This window comes from Lonchura striata, chromosome 1, assembly GCF_046129695.1.
Source record: "Lonchura striata isolate bLonStr1 chromosome 1, bLonStr1.mat, whole genome shotgun sequence".
Classification (NCBI taxonomy): Eukaryota; Metazoa; Chordata; class Aves; order Passeriformes; family Estrildidae; genus Lonchura; species Lonchura striata.
In genome coordinates this window covers 117,582,921-117,602,003 of record NC_134603.1, presented here as the reverse complement: position 1 = coordinate 117,602,003, position 19,083 = coordinate 117,582,921, and the positions used below count along the sequence as shown (strand labels likewise).

At 36.2% G+C, this 19,083-nt stretch overlaps 1 protein-coding gene across 1 annotated transcript in view; it reads right to left on the bottom strand.

Moving 5' to 3' along the window:
- Positions 1-19,083, bottom strand: part of NEK10 (NIMA related kinase 10) — an 86,474-nt gene that overhangs the window by 14,564 nt on the left and 52,827 nt on the right. The window contains 3 exon segments of the mRNA XM_077782206.1: positions 3,949-4,033; positions 4,097-4,282; positions 14,238-14,454. Coding sequence (XP_077638332.1) covers positions 3,949-4,033; positions 4,097-4,282; positions 14,238-14,454 — 488 coding nt within the window.

Sequence of the window (19,083 nt, the reverse complement as noted above, 5' to 3'; positions counted from 1 at the left end):
AAAACCTTTCTAAGTTTGACCAGACTGGTTGGAAAATTGAATAAAATTTTTGTATTAGCAGAGAACTTCAGTACATCTCCTTGAATAAAATGGAAGCAAAAGGAGTGGTTTTTTGAATGATAGCTCAACTATCTTTTCAGGAGTAAGGTGAAATTACCTTTATTAATTCAAAATACTCTTAGTAAACTGCCCTTCAAATGGCTATACACTGGAATGGACAATCCTAACCAGGTTAATTAAGCTGTTTTGCAGAGCAAACAACAAAGATTTTTCTTACTAGCAGTGATTCCATGTATAGCAACAGAAGTTTTAGTTATTTCAAACTAAACTCAGACATCATATAGGAAAACCAGGTCTTGGCTGATGTCTTCAACAAAATCCCATTAGCAAAAAAAAACAACCAAACAAAAAACAAATCAACAAGGCTTATCTCTGTGACCACAGAACTTCCAAGATATAAGCTGTCTGCAATGTGGCCCAAATTACAGGCTCCAGGAAACAAATTACATTACTGAATGGGGGTTTATTTCACAACATGTTTCCTCAAAAATATTAAATTTGGAGTTAAGTGATGACCTAAACTCATTACCTAAGTGATGAGCCAAATCACTTGCTACATAAAACATGCAGAGTTCCTGTTTTGAGAGTATCCTAGTTCTAGAAATCCCCAGTTATTCAACTTGTGCATTACCTGCACAAGACTCAAGTCCCCTAGCACTGGGTAAACCACTTACATTTGTCAAAGAAAGATATAGGAGACTCTAGATTTTAGAGTTGCATCACTAGAATATTGTTCAGGTACATCTGTGGTGTCTTCATTACATGGTAACTTTGAATAGTATTACAGGAAAGGAATCCTGAATATCAGTGTCTTTGCTTATTGGTAACAAGATAAGGGCAGAGATTTCATTCATGTTTCCACTCCAAATAGTGGAAGCATAAATGAAATTATGAGGTAAGAGAAAACTTTTAAACAAGATACAGCTGCACAAAAGGGCAGTGTTTTGAGACTTCCTAATCTCTTGAAAAGGCTGAGCAATTCTGAAAAGAATCTATTGCATGCTACCTCTATATTGGGAGGAAGGTTAGGAGTACATAAAGCCATAGACCAGGGTTTTCTAATAGCATGTTTCACATAGAATTGTCTTTCAATGTATTTAGGACACTGTCCTGGTTGTGATGAAAATTAACATGATTAGGGAAAACAAAAAATTTTGTCCAAAAGAGCATTTCCAGACAAAAAGTAAATTTTTCAACTCTCACCCAACTGACACATCAGCTCTACTGGACTACTATGCATTAAGACATATCACATATTTTCCTGCTATTTGGTTTTTCCAACAGAAGTGAAGATATGGTTACATTGTAAGCCACATGAAAATAAAACCCCTTTAATATGACTATGCTAAGGTAAAGTTGTGAACCTTGTAATTTTAAACTAAGAAAAAAAATCCAACTAATAAACTGTTACCATCGCATCATTCTTCACAGCTTTTTGACTCAGTATGTCCCTATCCTCTGACAATCTTCATAATTTGAAATTATAATTACTTCAGGAAAAGAAAAATGCATCTGTCACTGCTGCCTCTATGCTTTTGAAATGTGCAGAATCTTGTTCTTGTAGGATTAATCATTTCAAGTACCAGGAGAAACTATTCCAGAATCTACACACCCTGCACTTGGAAATCTTGTTAAAAGAGCTGGTCTTGTAGAAATACATTGTCTATACATTCTATACTAATCAGAACAATCCTTTTTTAAAAGCACAATTAAAAAACACTGAGTATGCAAAGTCATTAAAAATAATATGACAATATGGGACTATGAAAAAAGCTTCCCCCTATTACACTGACAAATCCATACCAGTGTCTGCGCTACTGAACAGCTCAGCATTTCACACCTTTTTGCAAAGTACCACCCTAGTTTGAAATTAGAATGAACACATTTTCTCTGAGAATGATGTGATGACAGCACAATTAGACAAATCCTTTCACAATCTTAATCAACATACCTGGAACTAAAACTCTCATCTTCGTGTTAGCAGTTTCCAAGTTAGGTAGATCAAAGTTGGTCACGTATTCCCCGGTAATGCTGACATGCTTAACAAAACCATGGCTAATAATTCTAACTCTGTTAGCCACTTACTATTAATGAATTGAACATTTTTCAAGCAATTCCCAATTATCCTGAATTTATAATATTTTTAAGTTATCTTTTCTTTACTCCTCAAAAGTAGAAACATTTTCCAACATTAATTACAGCTGATCTATGACACTGACTTCAACATGAAGTAGAAACTACAGCTGATCTAAGAATGTAAGACTGTAGAGTTATTTTTCTGGAAAAGCAATCCTGAAGTATCTATATAATAATTAGACTCTATGCTAGGAGAAAAATGGATGGCTTCCAGAAATGCTGATTAAAGTTACTGGGACTGATAAGAACTGACAGGATCTTTCCACATAAAATATTTAATTAAAACTATGGCAATATGGCACAGTAATATTCAAATATTAGGAAAAGCTGATATTTTGTTAATGTGTAAATCTTAACAAAGAAAAATTAACTACAAGGAAATCCTTACCACTAATGCTTTGGGTGTGGTGAGTTACAAACTACAAAAAGGCTTCAAATTTCTTTGCACAATGCTGAACTAGCCCACAAAGAATTATATTCCTGTGAGACACACAATGTGTTATTCTTCAGTATGAACATAGAACCAAACTTTGTCCCTGGAAGCTGCTTTTTCTCAAGAGCTTAATTCTATGCAGTCCCTTCCCACAGTTATTCAAGGCTTCCCTCTATCCTGCAGCCTTCTCCTGTTACTCTCTTAGCACAAGAAAGTGGCCACAAAAAATGCTTTCTAAAATTACTATTTTTTAAGCAAACTTTGACAATAATCTCAAAGCTGGCGAGCCACAGATCCTCTACCCTTCAGAATGGCAGACTATCCAATTACAATTAGCAAATCATTTTAATGGATTTTAAGTAGAATTACCAAATCATTATTTGCTCTGCACTCATGGCTTCAGTAAAAAAGCTCATCAGTGCTCTTCAGTACCTGGGCCAAAATATAAAATAAAATATAGCTACCAAATAGGATTACAAACAAATAATGCTATTCTAGGTTTTTTGAATCCTGGGATATTTGCAGCAATGCTGTTTTCTAATCTTCAGACAACTACATTCCCTTTACCTTCTAAAAGTACATCTAAATCATCCCTATATTTTGTTAATGGAAATCTTAAATTTTGCTTAAATCTAACACCCATCTCTTTTTTTCTAGTATAAAATGAGCTTTGATTTTCACTAATCAGAATCCCATTGCATTTAATAGGTAGGTCATGGTAGCTCACAATCTAGCAAGTAAAGTCATAGTGGTTAGTTGCTAGGGTTTTTTGAGTTTATTTTTTTTTAATTCTCGAATTGGAAATATAATCCCAAAAAACTGTTACTTAAGATAACACCCAACACAGCTGGTGCTTTCCAATTTGATTACCATAAATAACTATAAGCAGAATTCATGCTGTGTTATGTCACATAATTCTGTCCTAATTAAAATCTATGTATTCCATCAGTTGCATTCAGTAGATTCTTCCAGGCAGCCAAAGCTTACCTCTTTCAACTTTCTTGTTCACACTCTTCCATCTGTTTCTTATCAGTATTAGTCATCTTATGTTTAAATTTAAAACCACCTTCTTTCTCAAGAAGCCAAATAATATTCCATTTTTCATAGCTGCTACTCCAAAATATGTGGACAAGCTACACAAAGTCCTGGTGGTATCAAATCTATTAAAGTAGACATGGCTGTCACAGAGGCACAGTGATTTTCTTAGGTAACAACAGATTGTGAACTTGTGACAAATAATGTAATACTCTCATATATTAGACTAAACAAATGCTTTACTGTTAGAAAGTTGTGTACAGTTCATTCTTGAAGAATCTTACCAATAGCAGACTCTTCCAAATTATTTGAACTAGAGCTGCTTGAATTGTCCACTATGTCTATCTCACTGTCATCCAGAGAAAATACCTGCACATATAAATGAAAACAAAGAACACACACACCTCTGAACAGCATGATAGCACCTGATGCTTCTTTTGTTAATGTCTACATTTCTCCATAGTCCTGTCATCCTCTACCAGGATTGCTTCTTTCCTCGTCTTTTCCATGTGCAGACTAACAGCTGTCAACTGGAAGGTCATTATTTTCTGAAAATTCGCTTTTACAACTGGCTATTCTACTGCTGCTATGATGCAGACTTAACTTCTCATAATTTTTCTGACAAGCAAGAACAAAAAAGCAACGTTAGATATTGTCCTTTTCCAACACTCACTAGAAAATCCAAAAATTGAAGTGTCACTTGTGCATGCACACATAAAACTAGACTTAGCTGTTAGTCCAGGACTGCACAGTACCTAGTTCAGTGGCTGATTCTAAATTTAGAGCAAGACTTTCAAACTCTTAAACTAAACAATTTATTTGTTCTTGATGACAATCTTTTCACAACAAGCACTGAAAGTGAGAAAAATGAAACAAATGACAGAGCAGAAGCAAATACTGAACAAAGGAAAAATAGTAGACTGCACAAAAGTAGTAGGTTCCCGGGACAAGCACTGGTAGATTTGTTCTCTTCCAACTTTGATAACAGCAGCCCAGTTCTGGATAATGCAAAACCTGCACAACAGCCAAGAGAGTAGTGAAATATGAAGTGAACTTGAAATGATGTCATGGTTTGACACTGGCCCAATGCCAGGCACCTATAAGAGTTGCCCTCCCACCCTCCCCTGCCACAGCTTGGGCAAAAGAAGAACAAGGAAAAAAAAATTAATGAAGGCTTCATGAGTGAGATGAGGATTGGGAGAAATATTTCCAGGGCAAAACAGGCCCAGCTTTAGGTGTAAAGTGAAGTTTATTACTATCAGGATCAGAAGAGGATAATGAGAGGTAAAATAAGACCTTAAAACACCATTTCCCCCCCCCGCCCCAGCCCCTCCCTCCTTCCCACCGACAGCACAGGGAGACAGAGCGTGGGGATTTTGATCAGTTCATCACCCAGATTTTCTTCCACTTCTCCGGGAGAGGAGTCCTTCCCCTGTGAGGCCATGGGGTCCCTCCCACTGGAGACAGGTCACTGTGAACTTCTCCAGCATGTGTCCATACTCACGGCAGCAGCCAAGCTGCACCTGCTGCAACCTGAGTCCCTCCCACAGACCAACAGTCCTCCCAAAACTGCTGCGATGTGGGTCACTCTTCACGGGGTGCAGACCTCTAAGGACAGGCTGCACCAGCCTGAAACAAGGGCCCTCTCTCTCCACCAGGTCTTCCACTGCATCACAGCCTCTTCCAGGAATCCATCCACTCCCACACGGGCTGCAGGTGGATCTCTGCATCCCCCATGGATCCCCATGGGCTGCAGGGACACAGCTGCTTCACCATGGTCATCACCAGGGCCTGCAGAGGAATCTTGGCTCCAACACCTGGAGCACCTCCTGCCCCTCCTTCTCCACTGACCTTGGTGTCTCCATGTTGTTTCCCTCACATATTCTCACCTCCTCCTCTTCTCTGACTAGAAACAAAACCTGTAACTTTGTTTTGATTTTCTTTTCTAATATGTCATCACAGAGGAGTTAGAGCCTCCCTCACCAGCCCAGCTTTGGCCAGCAGCTTGTCCATCTTCAGAGCCATCAGCCATTGGCTCTGCTGGACATGGTGGACACTTCCAGCAACTTCCCACAGGAGCATCTCTGTGGCCCCCTGCTACCTAAACCAGGCTGTGCCAAACCAATACAGATGTGATGCCAGAGGGACATGGAGGCTGAAATGACCAAATGCTACTGGCATTATCCAAGCAGAGCTATGAAAATCAAAACAAGGAATACAAATTATTTGCTTGTAACATTTAAATGCCTCATCTTGTGTGTTATTTGAAGCATATAAAATTCTGCCTCTGCTGCTGTCAATGTTTACAGTTTTTCTGGAATGAATAGAAATCCCCAGTCCCTGCTATTGCTTCTATTTTAATGCAACATATTTTGAAGGAAGAGTTTCTATGATCTCATATTGTTCTAAATCTTCACATATTATTTCTGTTATTTTTGTTGTGTGTAAATAAAGTCATGTTTCTTTTTACTCCATTTTGTCAAAGTAAAGCATGATAAAGGAGGACAGGAGATAAATTATATAAATGTATCAGATTAAACAAATTAGTATATTTAATATTAAAGTAATTTCAGAAGATAATACATTCATAAATGCTTATATTCTTACCAAGTCTGCATAAGACAATTTGTCTTATATCTAAGACAACATTCTTTCAAAGTTTTTCCTGTGAAGTATTTTGACTTCATTAGGACACAGCAGAGTGAATGCACACTAGAATTTTTCTCCTCAGAAACTTCACTGAATCCCTGAGCATTGATTATACATACCACTGTCTACATAATGATCTGCTTCAACTATTTGCTTCCCTATGCCTTGTTCTAGTCCCAAATTCCTAACAAGCCAAGACATGGTTTGTCAAGGTTTTCTCTTTAAATTCAGGTGGAAAAAGGTCACTTTGTATTTCAGTACTGGACTGAGGTTTTGTCCGAGATGCCACAATAGCAGTGACTGCAGTGTAGCACGGCATGACAAGCACTAACGATGACTCTCTAACTGACTTTAAGAGACCACTCCAGTCCTGGCACTCATGAACACACTTCTTGTGCCCTGAACAGCCAGTGCACAGTTGCTGAAGAGAGCCAGTTCACCTGCTCCACATCAAAGGAATCAAAGCAGAGAGAGACAAGGGTCAAACTGCATGGATATTTCAAACTTAAGTCTCCTTTCAACATTTTCAATATTGAACCTCATACACAAAAGACTCATTGTTAACAATAGCTTGTAAATCAGGTGGAGCTGAGGGGGGGAAAAAGATCAAAAAACCAGCTGATACCAACTTGTGCCAGATCTTACTGTCCATTAAGAAAGGAAACCTGTTTGAAATGTCTGAATGGAATTCCACAGACCTCAAGCTAAAAATAATGGACAGACCTAGTATAGAAACTCTTCAAAGATCTGTGGAACATATCCTAAAATGTTAAAATACTTATATAAACTGTAAAGTTATAATCTGTCTTTAAAAAAATCTGGTCCTGTCCATTTACACAGCACTTGAATATAGAAAACTTTAGTATTTCATTACTAATCTGAGAATAATAAATAAATTTGCTGTGATATACTTTACTCCACTTAGAAAATAGCGATTAATCTTTAAAAGTGCCATTATGTACTATTGCTTTTTCTCGTCTTAGTTGGACACTGGCTGATTTAGAAGAACAAAAGTATCCTGACTAGAACACAATGGGATGCATGTTCAATCTTTTGCTCACCATAGGAGAGGGACCAAAATTACCTACATAAAGATAAAAGGATATAAAGAACATAATTTTTTGAGAAGATCATGGAGAAATGTATACTCCAACACATTGAAACAATCATTTTCATATGCTTTGAAGCCTCAGAGTGACTTCTTTCAGATAAGGAGAAAGACAGATGCTTATCTTTTGAAGAAATCTATTCAACTGGAATATTCAAAATTTCCCAAACATTGAAAAAGGAATTAGGTTGATATTTATTCATTTGAACTGTGTGCATACCTACACTTGATTCTAGAGTTCAATATTTTACAAATCTCTCTGGAGGCTCCATTAGTTGATACAGTTTATTTTCACATTTTCCTTATAAACTAGTGCCTCAGTTTCCCCATTCATCAGATTAATTGTTGAAACAAACTCTGCCTTCATGTATAAAAAAACACTGTTGGAAAGGAAAGCTAAGGGGAGAGGTCCCCCACAAAAAATGTTCAAATTATTAACCAATTAACATTTTTTTCCCGCATTCATCTACTGGTATTACTGAGCAAAATCATCTCTGGAAATTTATATCCCAGCCATGAAGAAAACTTCTGTCTTCATTCAGATCCTGTATACTTGCAATCTCTATCTCTTCATTGGTAACTATCAACACTTTAAAATTGAGATATACTTTGTTTTCAGAAAAGTGAAACTTGAATTTTTGGTTTTGTCTTCCAACAGGAATCTGTTGAATCTGTTAGAAAAAAAAAAAAAAGTAGGTAGAAATAAAATAAAGATACTGATCTTTTATTTAGTTCTGGTTTGTTATACTGCTGTCCAGAATAATTAACTTTTCTGTCTTCATGAAATATAGAGCTCTCTAGTGGCATTTGCAAACAGCATTTAATTAATCTTCTTTATTAGAGACATTTACAATTACAGCATTATGCTAGTGAATTGAATTTCTATTAAAAAAAAACCAAACAAATTACAACCTATTTACACTGGTAAACTATCAATAAAATAAGTGATAACTAACATGAATTTGGCAGGGAAAAAGACAGGCTAAACCAATACATCTTTTTCTGTAAGAGGGTAACAGCTCCTGTGCATTAGAAACAAGAAGTAGATGTTACATATGTGGGTTTTAGCAAGGTTTTTGACAATGTTTTTTACAACATCCTAGAAGAAAGCTAGGAAGTGTGAGCTAGACAAAATCATGATCAGTTGGCCGAACAATTGGCCATAAAAATTGTTTTCAACCTGGTAACTGCTTTGAGTGTTTGCTAAACTGAAAATGGGTAGTGAGCACAATTTATCAGGTTCCTTTTTGACCTTGTTCCAAAACTACTCAATGTTGTCACTGAATTACAATGATAATCTGCATAATGGATAGATAGAGTGCCTATTAAAAGTGCCCAGATTGTGATACATTCACATCATACATCATATTGCAGCATATACATCATACACAGAGCTGTGTCAATCAAAGTGACACTTGGTGTCAAATAAAGTTTTGAGAAAAAAAACCCTGGGGGGTATGCAACATAAGAGAAAGACCATACATAACTTTTACATCTTTCCACTGTGGGGAGGAAATTTTCAGTAATTAAGTGTTTAACTGTCACACCTATCTGGGATCCTGCAGGGAGAAATATGTGTTCACACACTATGTAACAGGTTTGAATGCACACAGCAGACAGCTTTTGGGGATATTCTGGACTCAGTGCTATAAGAGCCCTTATATGACATTGAAGACTGGGTCTGCAAATTTCAAGTGCCATATACATCCCATTCGTGCACAGGCATATGTCAATCTAATATCTCCTGGAAACCAGACGTGCATGAAGTATAAAGCCTTTCAAGCTTTATATAAATATATATATAAAATATATATAAATATAGCTTTTGCTTTATATTCAAGCAAAGACCAAAATTTTCTGCAAGTATCAGACTAAATGCAGATGTTATCTTCATATGGAAAAAAAAAAAGAAGACTCAATCAGACATAAGATTGTTGACTGTAAAGACAGTTTTTGCATTTCTGCTGTTTCCAAACTGTTTCTATATCATGACATTTTTAAGACTGACTGGTCAAATACCTGTCAGGAGTGACAGGTAACTCTAAGGCTTGGAAATGGATAAGATAGTCTTTGACAACTCTTCCTCCCTTACATTCAGCAATTCTATTAAAAAGCTTTTATGCACTAACAAATTAAACATTCAGCAACTCTTAAAAAGACTATACCTTCAAAACAGTTCTTGTATTTTCCCTTTATTCTCCAAATTTAAATAGTGTAAATGTAAAAAGGTTCCTTTCTTTTAATCACATGAACATTTTTTAAATTTATACATGAGTTCTAGTACCTGCTACATAAATAGCAGAACAGAATGGTGTCACAATGGAGTGAAAGGTGGAAGAATAAGAAAGAAATCATGACCATCCACATTTTTATTTTATAAAAAATTTATTTTATTTTATTTTATAAAAATTTAACAAATTTTAGTGATAATTTTAATAAAAATATTTTAATATTCTAGTCTAGCATAATTACCGAAATATTAATAACCTGTTGCATGCTATGTGTTATAGACCCAAGCATACTCATTGCTTTAACCAACACCAAAGCAATTCCTGCACACACACACGGTTTTAAGAAGGAAAATATTTTATGCACTGAATGACACAAAATCTATTTCTAAACATAAAGGAAATTAAAATGAACATTAATCCAATCTTTATGTCTTTTTCTGAGTTAACAAAAGAACTTGATTAATTCAAATTGAATTGCTAATTAAGTACTACTTTGTAATGCATGTGGTGATGCTTAGAAACTAACATGATTATTAGCACAACAATTGCCAGCAGAGCAGAACTGAATTTGGACATGGAGGAAAATGACTAGGTGAAAAAACAAGTAAATTATGTTGTGTTTCTTGGTCCTTCATATAGCTGTGATCCTCAAAAATACAAAATACAATCAACTCATAATCATCTAGAAGTAGAGTATGATGGTTTATGTCACAGATAAAGTTCAGGAAACTGCATCAGCTATTTCAGGTTTGGTCAGGTTTTTAGTTTAAATTTACTCATTTACATATAGTTTGAAAACAGCTACACTGCTTTGTTTACTATTTTCAGACAACAAAGAGTTGAACACTCTCTGCAGGAGAGCTAGACAGACTTTAGCATAGGCTGTAGCCAAGCTGCCTGCAAGAAGAATAACCAGAGTATGTTTTCTGTCAGCACCAACCTAGTCCAGTAGCACAACATCTTGATACCTACAGATCTAGCCTGGGAGGCCCAGTCTTGATCTGCAGCTAAAAGTCCTATCTAGATGGAAGATGACTTGCTGTGATCCTTATGCCATGCTCTCCAGCATGCTAGGTTAAGGAAAGTTCAAGTGTGAAAACAGGAAAATGCAGAGAACAGCCTTGCTAAGGGCATTCTCATGCATTTGAACACTAGGACAAAGCACTCAGCTAAGGGCAACTTTAATGAACCAGCTCAGATCAAGCATTGTTAATGAATTCTGACTCCCTATTAGCCCCAACTAACATGGAACAGGGAGACACTCCAAAAAGTGTAGAGATCACACTAAAATCAGAAAAACATATTGGACCTACTTTTCCCATTATCTAAGCATCATCATCCCCCATTACTCTGAGTAACTGGGAACTTATTCTGAATACATGGATTTGCATATATGAATTTAAAAATGAAATGCCTATTCTAGTGACATTATTGATACAAAAATGAAAATAAGCTTAAATTCCCAAAGAACATAGAGAGGCATAGCGAAGGAATGTGACATATGGTTTATGCACAGAGAAGAACTACATAAACTGAGAAAAGGAAATTGTTCTGACCATCCAGGTAGTCTACCATGTCTGCCCATTTTTAATATATTCTCAGAGAAGTAGAAAGTACAAATGGCTCATATTTTGTCATATATTTTTAGGTGATGGACTCCAGTTACAAAACTTACACTTTACCACATTAAAAAGACAGGACTTAACTGAATATTCATCATTCTATATTGTTTTACGTATATATATATATATTACATTTAAAAATGATAGAAAAGTTGAAAACCTTTTAGGATATATGCAGTAAATGAAACAATAATGGATGATGCCCATGTAATGAAACAGACATTGCTGAAATAATAAAAGTGACTTATTTTCACTGCTTTCTAAACAGACAAAATACATTTTTCAAATCTATATACTTCAAAAAGCAATCAAATTATTATTTGGCTAAACACTCATCTCTTCAAATTAAAATATTAGAAAGACAATTCATTAGTTAGATCAACTACTGTTTTGAGACTTATATTTGCCTTGGAACACAGAAAATTCAATTTGCTACTGATCTGTTTGGTGACCATACACAAACTATCTTTTTCCTTTCCACCTCTTCCTACCCAGAGCATGAAAATATAATATTTATCACCTTGAAATGAAAGTGCAACATGAATTATTAATGTTAATAAGAATTATTGCCATTATTCTTACTTGTTTGGGTCTTCTGTACCATGTGTTATGTCAGCAAACTTAACCTTTCAGAACTGAACACACAAACTCTATCAAACACCTGCCACCCCTACATCTGTTTCTGTTCTAACAAACAATTTCTGTAGAAAGCTAAGAAACATAAGAATTTATGTGGGGAGCTGATGACGATTCTTTTTACTGGGATTATTTTCAAGCATGGATTTTATGCTATACTTACAACACAAGGTAACTAACTGTACTTCATCATCTACTGACCTGCCTCCCAGTTGCCTATTTACCAGCTACCAAACTAGCTTTAAACTACTTCTAAAACAAATTCTACTCTGGCTCCAAAAGATCTCTGGTCTTCAGTTCCATATACAAGGACAGCGAGTACAGCCCTTATTTCAGAAACATTCACAATATAACACAGCTGGGATAAAAAAGGAGCCCATAAGAACATTTCAGTAGAGAAAGCAAAGTATAAGCTAGCTGGCTTCAACAAAACATTAAACTACATGGCAGAAACACCGAATTCTCTGACACCATGGAAAAATGACAAATTACTTGGGTGTGGAATCGCTGGGGCCTTGAATAAGATGAATTAGGCTGTCTACATCTCACAGAGGTTTTATTTCAGGAGCAGTTGCTTGAAATTCTTCCAAGCACTTTTAGTCAGGACATAGCCTTTTTTTTTTTTTTTTTCCAAAAGGCAAACTTTTCAGGACTAATTATTTTATTTATTAGAAATCCTTCAACTTTATAAAGTTTTCCTAAATACCAGAAAGAAAGAAACCATATGGCTCCTTCTGTTTCTAAGGCCTGTAACATGCCCTGAAATTTGAAAGATCCTAGCCTGATTTATTCTTATTTTAAACAATTTGCAAAATTAGGTTTTGTTACTAAGCTATATTCCCATCCATTTCTTCAGAGTTCTGGATCTTTGTCAGAATTTCTTATTCTTTTGATATACGTAATAAAATATCAATTGTAACTAGAACTGCAGTTTCCTCCTTGAGAAAACTAGCCATTATCACCCAAAATACACAGGCAGTTTTCTAGATAGGTGTATTTTCCAAGTAGTTATACAAAACACAAGTATTCTAATTTCTATGTAAAACTATCCATTCTATCATATCTCACAAATATGTGGGTAGGGCATTTTTTTTCTCAAAGACACAGTAACTGCATCAAAATCCCAACTCTAGCATCTTTTAATCTATAGCACATTTTTAGGCAAATTTCATCACAGTTATGCAAGAAAATTACTATATAAAGATACAAAAGATAATGGCATACAACAATCTTGCAAATCTGTAGGTTAAGAAAATTTAAATGAAAAACATGGGAAAAGTTGCTTATAGTGTTTTAAGTTACAAATCCTACTCTGTATCTTTCTTTCAAACCAATACTTCTTACATTTTAAAAGGCAGTGGTTTGTTACAATTTGCTGGTAGGTTTTGGCATTCTTTTTATTGAAAAAAATGGTGTCATATGAATAATGATCTTAGACTGATAGGTCAAAAAACTGAAAAAACATTAACTATTGATACAAGTTACTTATTTTTGGAAGGCAAAGACTAGGATATTTGGGACCAGGTGCTCCAGAAAACCTTTTTACTACACAGAGATTCTTTGTACAAGCTATTAATCCCTGATAAAAGGAATCTAAGAGATGCAATATCTGAACAGACAAGAGTGGACTGTGTAAATTTTAACTTTATACTGCAATTATCATCACAATTTTCAAAGGGCAGTTTTGCTACACAAAAACATTGTCCTTATATTTTTTAATAAATTGAGGTTATATATTTTATGTAAACTACTGATGTTCTTCTAGAAGAATGCTTAAAACACAGCCTGAAGCAAATGGAAGAATGGTATTTCTGCAGAACTGTGTCAGAGAGTTAGAGAACAAGAACAAATACCTTATCAGCATCACTGGTCTGTATTTTGCAGTCTGTAATTAAAAATTTTATTCTTGTAGGTTCAATTTTCTAAGTGTCATTGTTTATGAGTCATACACAAGATTATCAACTTGTTCCACCCTAATCAAGTGTATATTCTCCTATTCACAAACCACTCATAACTGTGCCATAATAATTAAATGCTATCAGATATTATCAAAACTGTAAGATAAGAACCTCCATAACAATGCCATTTTTCAACATAGAATGACATTGGATTTTAAGATACTGTCATTTTTCCTGCATAAGAACATCCAAAAAAAATATTAATGATCACCTTGCTAAAAATAAATTAAAAGAGCCTGCATGGAAAACTGTTACAGGAGGATGGGTCGATGGGTCTTTTAATTTTGATTCATTTTCTACTTTTCTGCATCCTATTTTCTCAGATATGGCAAACAACAATAACAAAAAATAAAGCCTAATACATGTAACTTACTTGTGATAAAATGAAAGTTGATGGTGATAGGCTATTGCATTTCAATTAGCCTCCATGAAGTACTGCTGGGTTTGTCTCCTCTCCCAATCCAGTTCCTTCTCCAGCATGAGATGAGAGGTGTATAAAACATCCAGGTACTGCATCATCACATCAGACAGCAGTGAGCTGACCTACACTATGTCTGGACATGCCTCTGCATCAGGAGTCAAGCAGCTACAGGAAGAACATTGTCTATTGTTTCTAAAAAACCATTTTCAACCATTGATTTCCTGCCCTGGTATTTATGGAGTTATGCCAGCCAGCACTGCTCTCTCATCCTGCCTGTGACAGCTTGATGATGGGCAGCTTTGGTGTTACCTCACCACAGCACAGCCTCCAGCATAGGCTGGAACAATTATCCTTGACACTGACCCAAACAATACAGGGAACTGTGGCTGTGCACTCCCAGACACACTAAGGAGTGCCTGGGGCCTCCTCCTGGGATGGGGGAGATGGGGCCTGCCTCGTGGGGATTATGCTCTGGTCAAGGTACTACACCACTGGACAAAGCAGCCGTGAAGGAAAGGAGCATTCTGTCAGGAGGATTTACAGAGAATGCCAGGATCTTCACAGAGACAACACTCTCAGAACAATGCAAAGAAAAAGGAATATCTAGAGTTCACAATCAAAAGGAGCAGTGGATGAAGGTTCACAAGAGGAGGTAGGTTGAAGACTTGTAACTGCTACCAAGAGAAGGAAGGCTTTTCCTCTGACTACAGAAGAATAATTGCAGAAGATGTATAGCAACCTAGGAACAGGTGAGGAAGAACAAGGCCTAATGGAGCACCCACTAGAGGCAGGTGAGTCTGCATCAAGTGTTCACATGACAATAAGATGCAGTAGCTGATGGTCGTTTGAGGCTGGGGGAACAGAGATATTCATCTACGTTATTAACTTGATGAACGTGATGACTGTTGCTTGGATTCAGGACATTGTGGAGATACTACCAAGACTCATCCTGACCCTTGGGCTGTTACTTCTTGCTGCTCATGTGGGCACAAATAACATTATTAGTGCCAACTCTGAACACACTAAAAGTGACCACAGTGCACTGGGGTCAAGTGTGAAGGGCAGGGAACAGAGGGGGTGTTCTGAATTCTATCACTGAGGATAAAAAGCTAAAGTCAGGTGCAGTCCAGCACCTGAACATGTGCAGTCAAAAGCTTATCAGTGAGGATCAGAGGAGCAAACCAACATGGGTGACATTGTGATAGATGCCTGCTATAAACTACTCAAAATCAGAGAGAAAGTCAATGAAGCCTTTGTTGGACAGATGGAAGAAGCTTCATGATTCCAGACACTTATAGTCATTGGGGCCAATTAAAAACCCTGATATCTGCTGATGGGGTAATATGGCTGAGTGTAGCAATCAGGAGATTTCTGAAATCTGTTGATGACAATTTCTTGATGGAGCTGTAAGGCACTTTTCTAGAACTGTTCCTCTCAGACAGCCAAGAAAGAGGTGGGGATGTGAAGATCAACAGCAGCCTCTTGATCTTAGAGGAAACATCAGAGACTGGAGTTCAAAATCCTGAGAGAAGTGAGAAAGTGAGATTGTATGGTTACAACACAGGACTTCAGGAGAGCAGAATTCAGCATATACAGGGATCTTCCTGGCAAAATCTCACAGAAGGCTGCCATGGAAGGTAAAGCTTGGGAAAGCAAGGTAATCTTCAGGGACATCTCAAAGCACTAGAACAGCCCAATTCTGCATGTGGGAATCAGGGGTGGACTACACAGGAAGAATACAGGTATTGCCCAAAGGGTAGAGTTAGGAAAGCCAAACCTCAACTGAAGCTGAAGAAGTTGAAACTAGCAATGGATGTGGAAGGCAGAGAAAAGGCCAACAAAAGACAGACTACGGAAAATGTGGACCCACTAAGCAACCTAGTGAGAAACGACATGGAAAAGTTTGGGACACTTGGTCCCTCTTTTACTTCTGTTTCCACTGAGACTATTTGGCCATAAGTGTTTCAGATCTCTGAGCCTACCTGTAGAATCTACTAGCATGAGGTATTTCTATGTAGCAGAAAATACAGTGAAAAAGCATTTAAGCCAATTGGATGTAGACAAGCCCATGGGACCAAATGAGAACAGTCTGAGGGTGCTGATTCAATTGGTCAATACTGCCATGTCTAAAACGATCAAATGGAGATTCCTGTAAATGGATAAAAGCTGGATATCACAGACATATCCAAGAAAAGCAAGAGGGAAGATCCAGGAAGCTGCTAGCCAGTCAGCTTCACCACAGTCTCTGGGAAAAATAGATCAATTTTCTGTGGAAGCAATTTTCAAGCACAAAAATGACAAGAAGGTGACTGGGAACAGTGAGGATGGATTAACCAAACAGCTGTCATACCCGACTAGGATGATTGGTGTCTATGATGAGATTACTGTCTGAGGACAAAGAAAGAGAAAATTATGCTGGGAGTTGCCTTATTTTAGCAAGACTTTTGTTTGACACAATATCCCACAGTATCTAAAGGACTATAAGCTAGGAAGATAATTGGCTGAACCTCCTGGCTCAAAGAGATGCCATCAGTGGTACGAAGTCCAGCTGGTGGCTGGAAGTAGCATTCTCCAAGGACTGATATTGGGTCAGTACTATTTAATGTCTTTATTGATGACCTAGATCATGGGAGAGAATACATTCTCCAAAGGTTTGTGAACAATGAATTGCAGGGAATTGCAGGGATACATGGGGAGGGCAGTAGTCAGAGGGACCTGGACCACCTGTTCTCAGATCTGATTGCTACCTGAATAATGGGAAGGCCTGGCCAGATCCTTCTCAGGGGTGCACAGTGTTATAGCAAGAGGAAAGAGACATAAGCTAAACCACAGGGAAATCTAGATAGATCCAAAACTTGTTATTACTCTTGCTATTATTTTTAATCACAAAGGTAGACAAACACTACAGAGAGCCCAGAAAAGTTGTAGAATCTCCATCCTTCAATGCAAAACTGACACGGACAAAGCCCTGAGCAGTGAGCAGTCACATTTAATTGCATCTGCATTGAGCAGGATGAACTAGAGTCTTCCAGGGGTCCCTTCCAACCTAAAATACTTTAACAGGTCTATGTTAAAGGCACCCGAGGTAGCTGTTTAGTAATGGTAATAATATATTAGATCTATTTTTAAATCCTCAGAATATTTTGTATGCACTGTAGGAAAAGAAAGCTCTAGGGACAGTCCTGCATGTACTAAAAAGTGTCTTAAACCTGTTAACTCCAACAAACCTGATCATTTACTGTGATTTTCTTGTACAGGAGCATTGACCTGCTAACACAAACATATAACTCAACACTCCTCTTCAAAGAAAATATCATAGATTAACTTACTATTTCTAAAGCAGTTCTAAGTAAAACAGAAGTGACATGCATAATAGCATTTTTGAAAATGTTTTACAATGCTTGAACTTCTTTATTTTAATATCTTTGTTTAAATTTGCTTAAAAGTGTTGCTTAATTTCTCTAATTTTTATAACTTTAAAAATATTTTTTATTTTCAATTTTGTATTTCTTTTAATGAGGTGCAAGTTTTCACCGTTAAAAATAATTTGCATTGGGATTTTATTTTGGTTTTTTTTATTTTAATTCATTGAAATTGGGCAAAAGTTCCAAGACCAATGGAAGCTAGAAGAAATTTTTAGTAAGTCCTGTATCCATCTCCTGTGCATCTAGAAAGTATGCATGACTCAACACCAAGTAGGTAGATGTTCAACTCTGAAGGAATTTGATGGCTATGATTCCAAAACTTTCTTTAGTAGCGTAAAGATATAAAACTGTATTTTAATAACAATACTAAAGAATAGCAATGATAGCACTAATTGAAAACTTACAGTTGCAACAAGAAGCTTTCAATATTTCTTCAAATCATTATTAAGAATTTTTTTATTTACAACATTCATCTTTGAAATGTGTTCTGTTTTAGTCATTTGAAAATAACTACATCTTTTCTGTTAATGTTTCCTCATCTGTATTATAACTAAAATCTCATTATTACTGCTTTCCTTTCATGTATTTTATTCTTTCTAAAGATCTCAAAAAGCATAGGCAAAAATCTAGACATATCATCTAAGATTTAACCCATAGTAAGAGATAGTATTAAAACCAACATCCCCCTAAAAGTAATAGCAAAAAAAACCACTTTATACTTCCCACTGTTAGTAAGATATGTGGAAAAATTCTTGTGAAATGTAAAGATTTAAATATTTTCATTAAAATTAATTTCAGAACCTCTTAAACATAAATGTTAGTTCTATTATCTACTGTTGTTGCCCTCTATCTACAAGATCTTTAAGTAACTGAAACCTTTCTGTACACTAAAACATACTGTAAAAACCTTAGTTTATAACCTTACACAAACCTTTTTTGTAATGTGCTTTTTAGAGACAGAATTGAATATCTGAATGAGAAAGTATAAGCGTTTTTGTACTAAGTGGGATTTTTTTCTAAAATCAAGTGAGCTAACTAAATCTCTAATTCACTCTATATTTTGCCTTACACATTACATTATCTCCAGGAAGATATAAACATAGCTAAGAAATTTGTGATGAGTAAGTGTATCAAGTACAGGCTCATCTTTTCATCCATTACTTTTTTACCTCTGCTGCTGTGCTAAAAGAATTATAAGGTAGGGAAAAACATATTTCCATCAGTCAAATAAACAAAAAAAAATTTCAACGTGATCATACAATGATCTATAAATAATGTATTCTAACGGGGTTATTTCCTTGACCACAATCTGCATTTGAATATTACTCAGATTCTGGATTTTTATTGGAAAAAACATTATGTGTAGGGA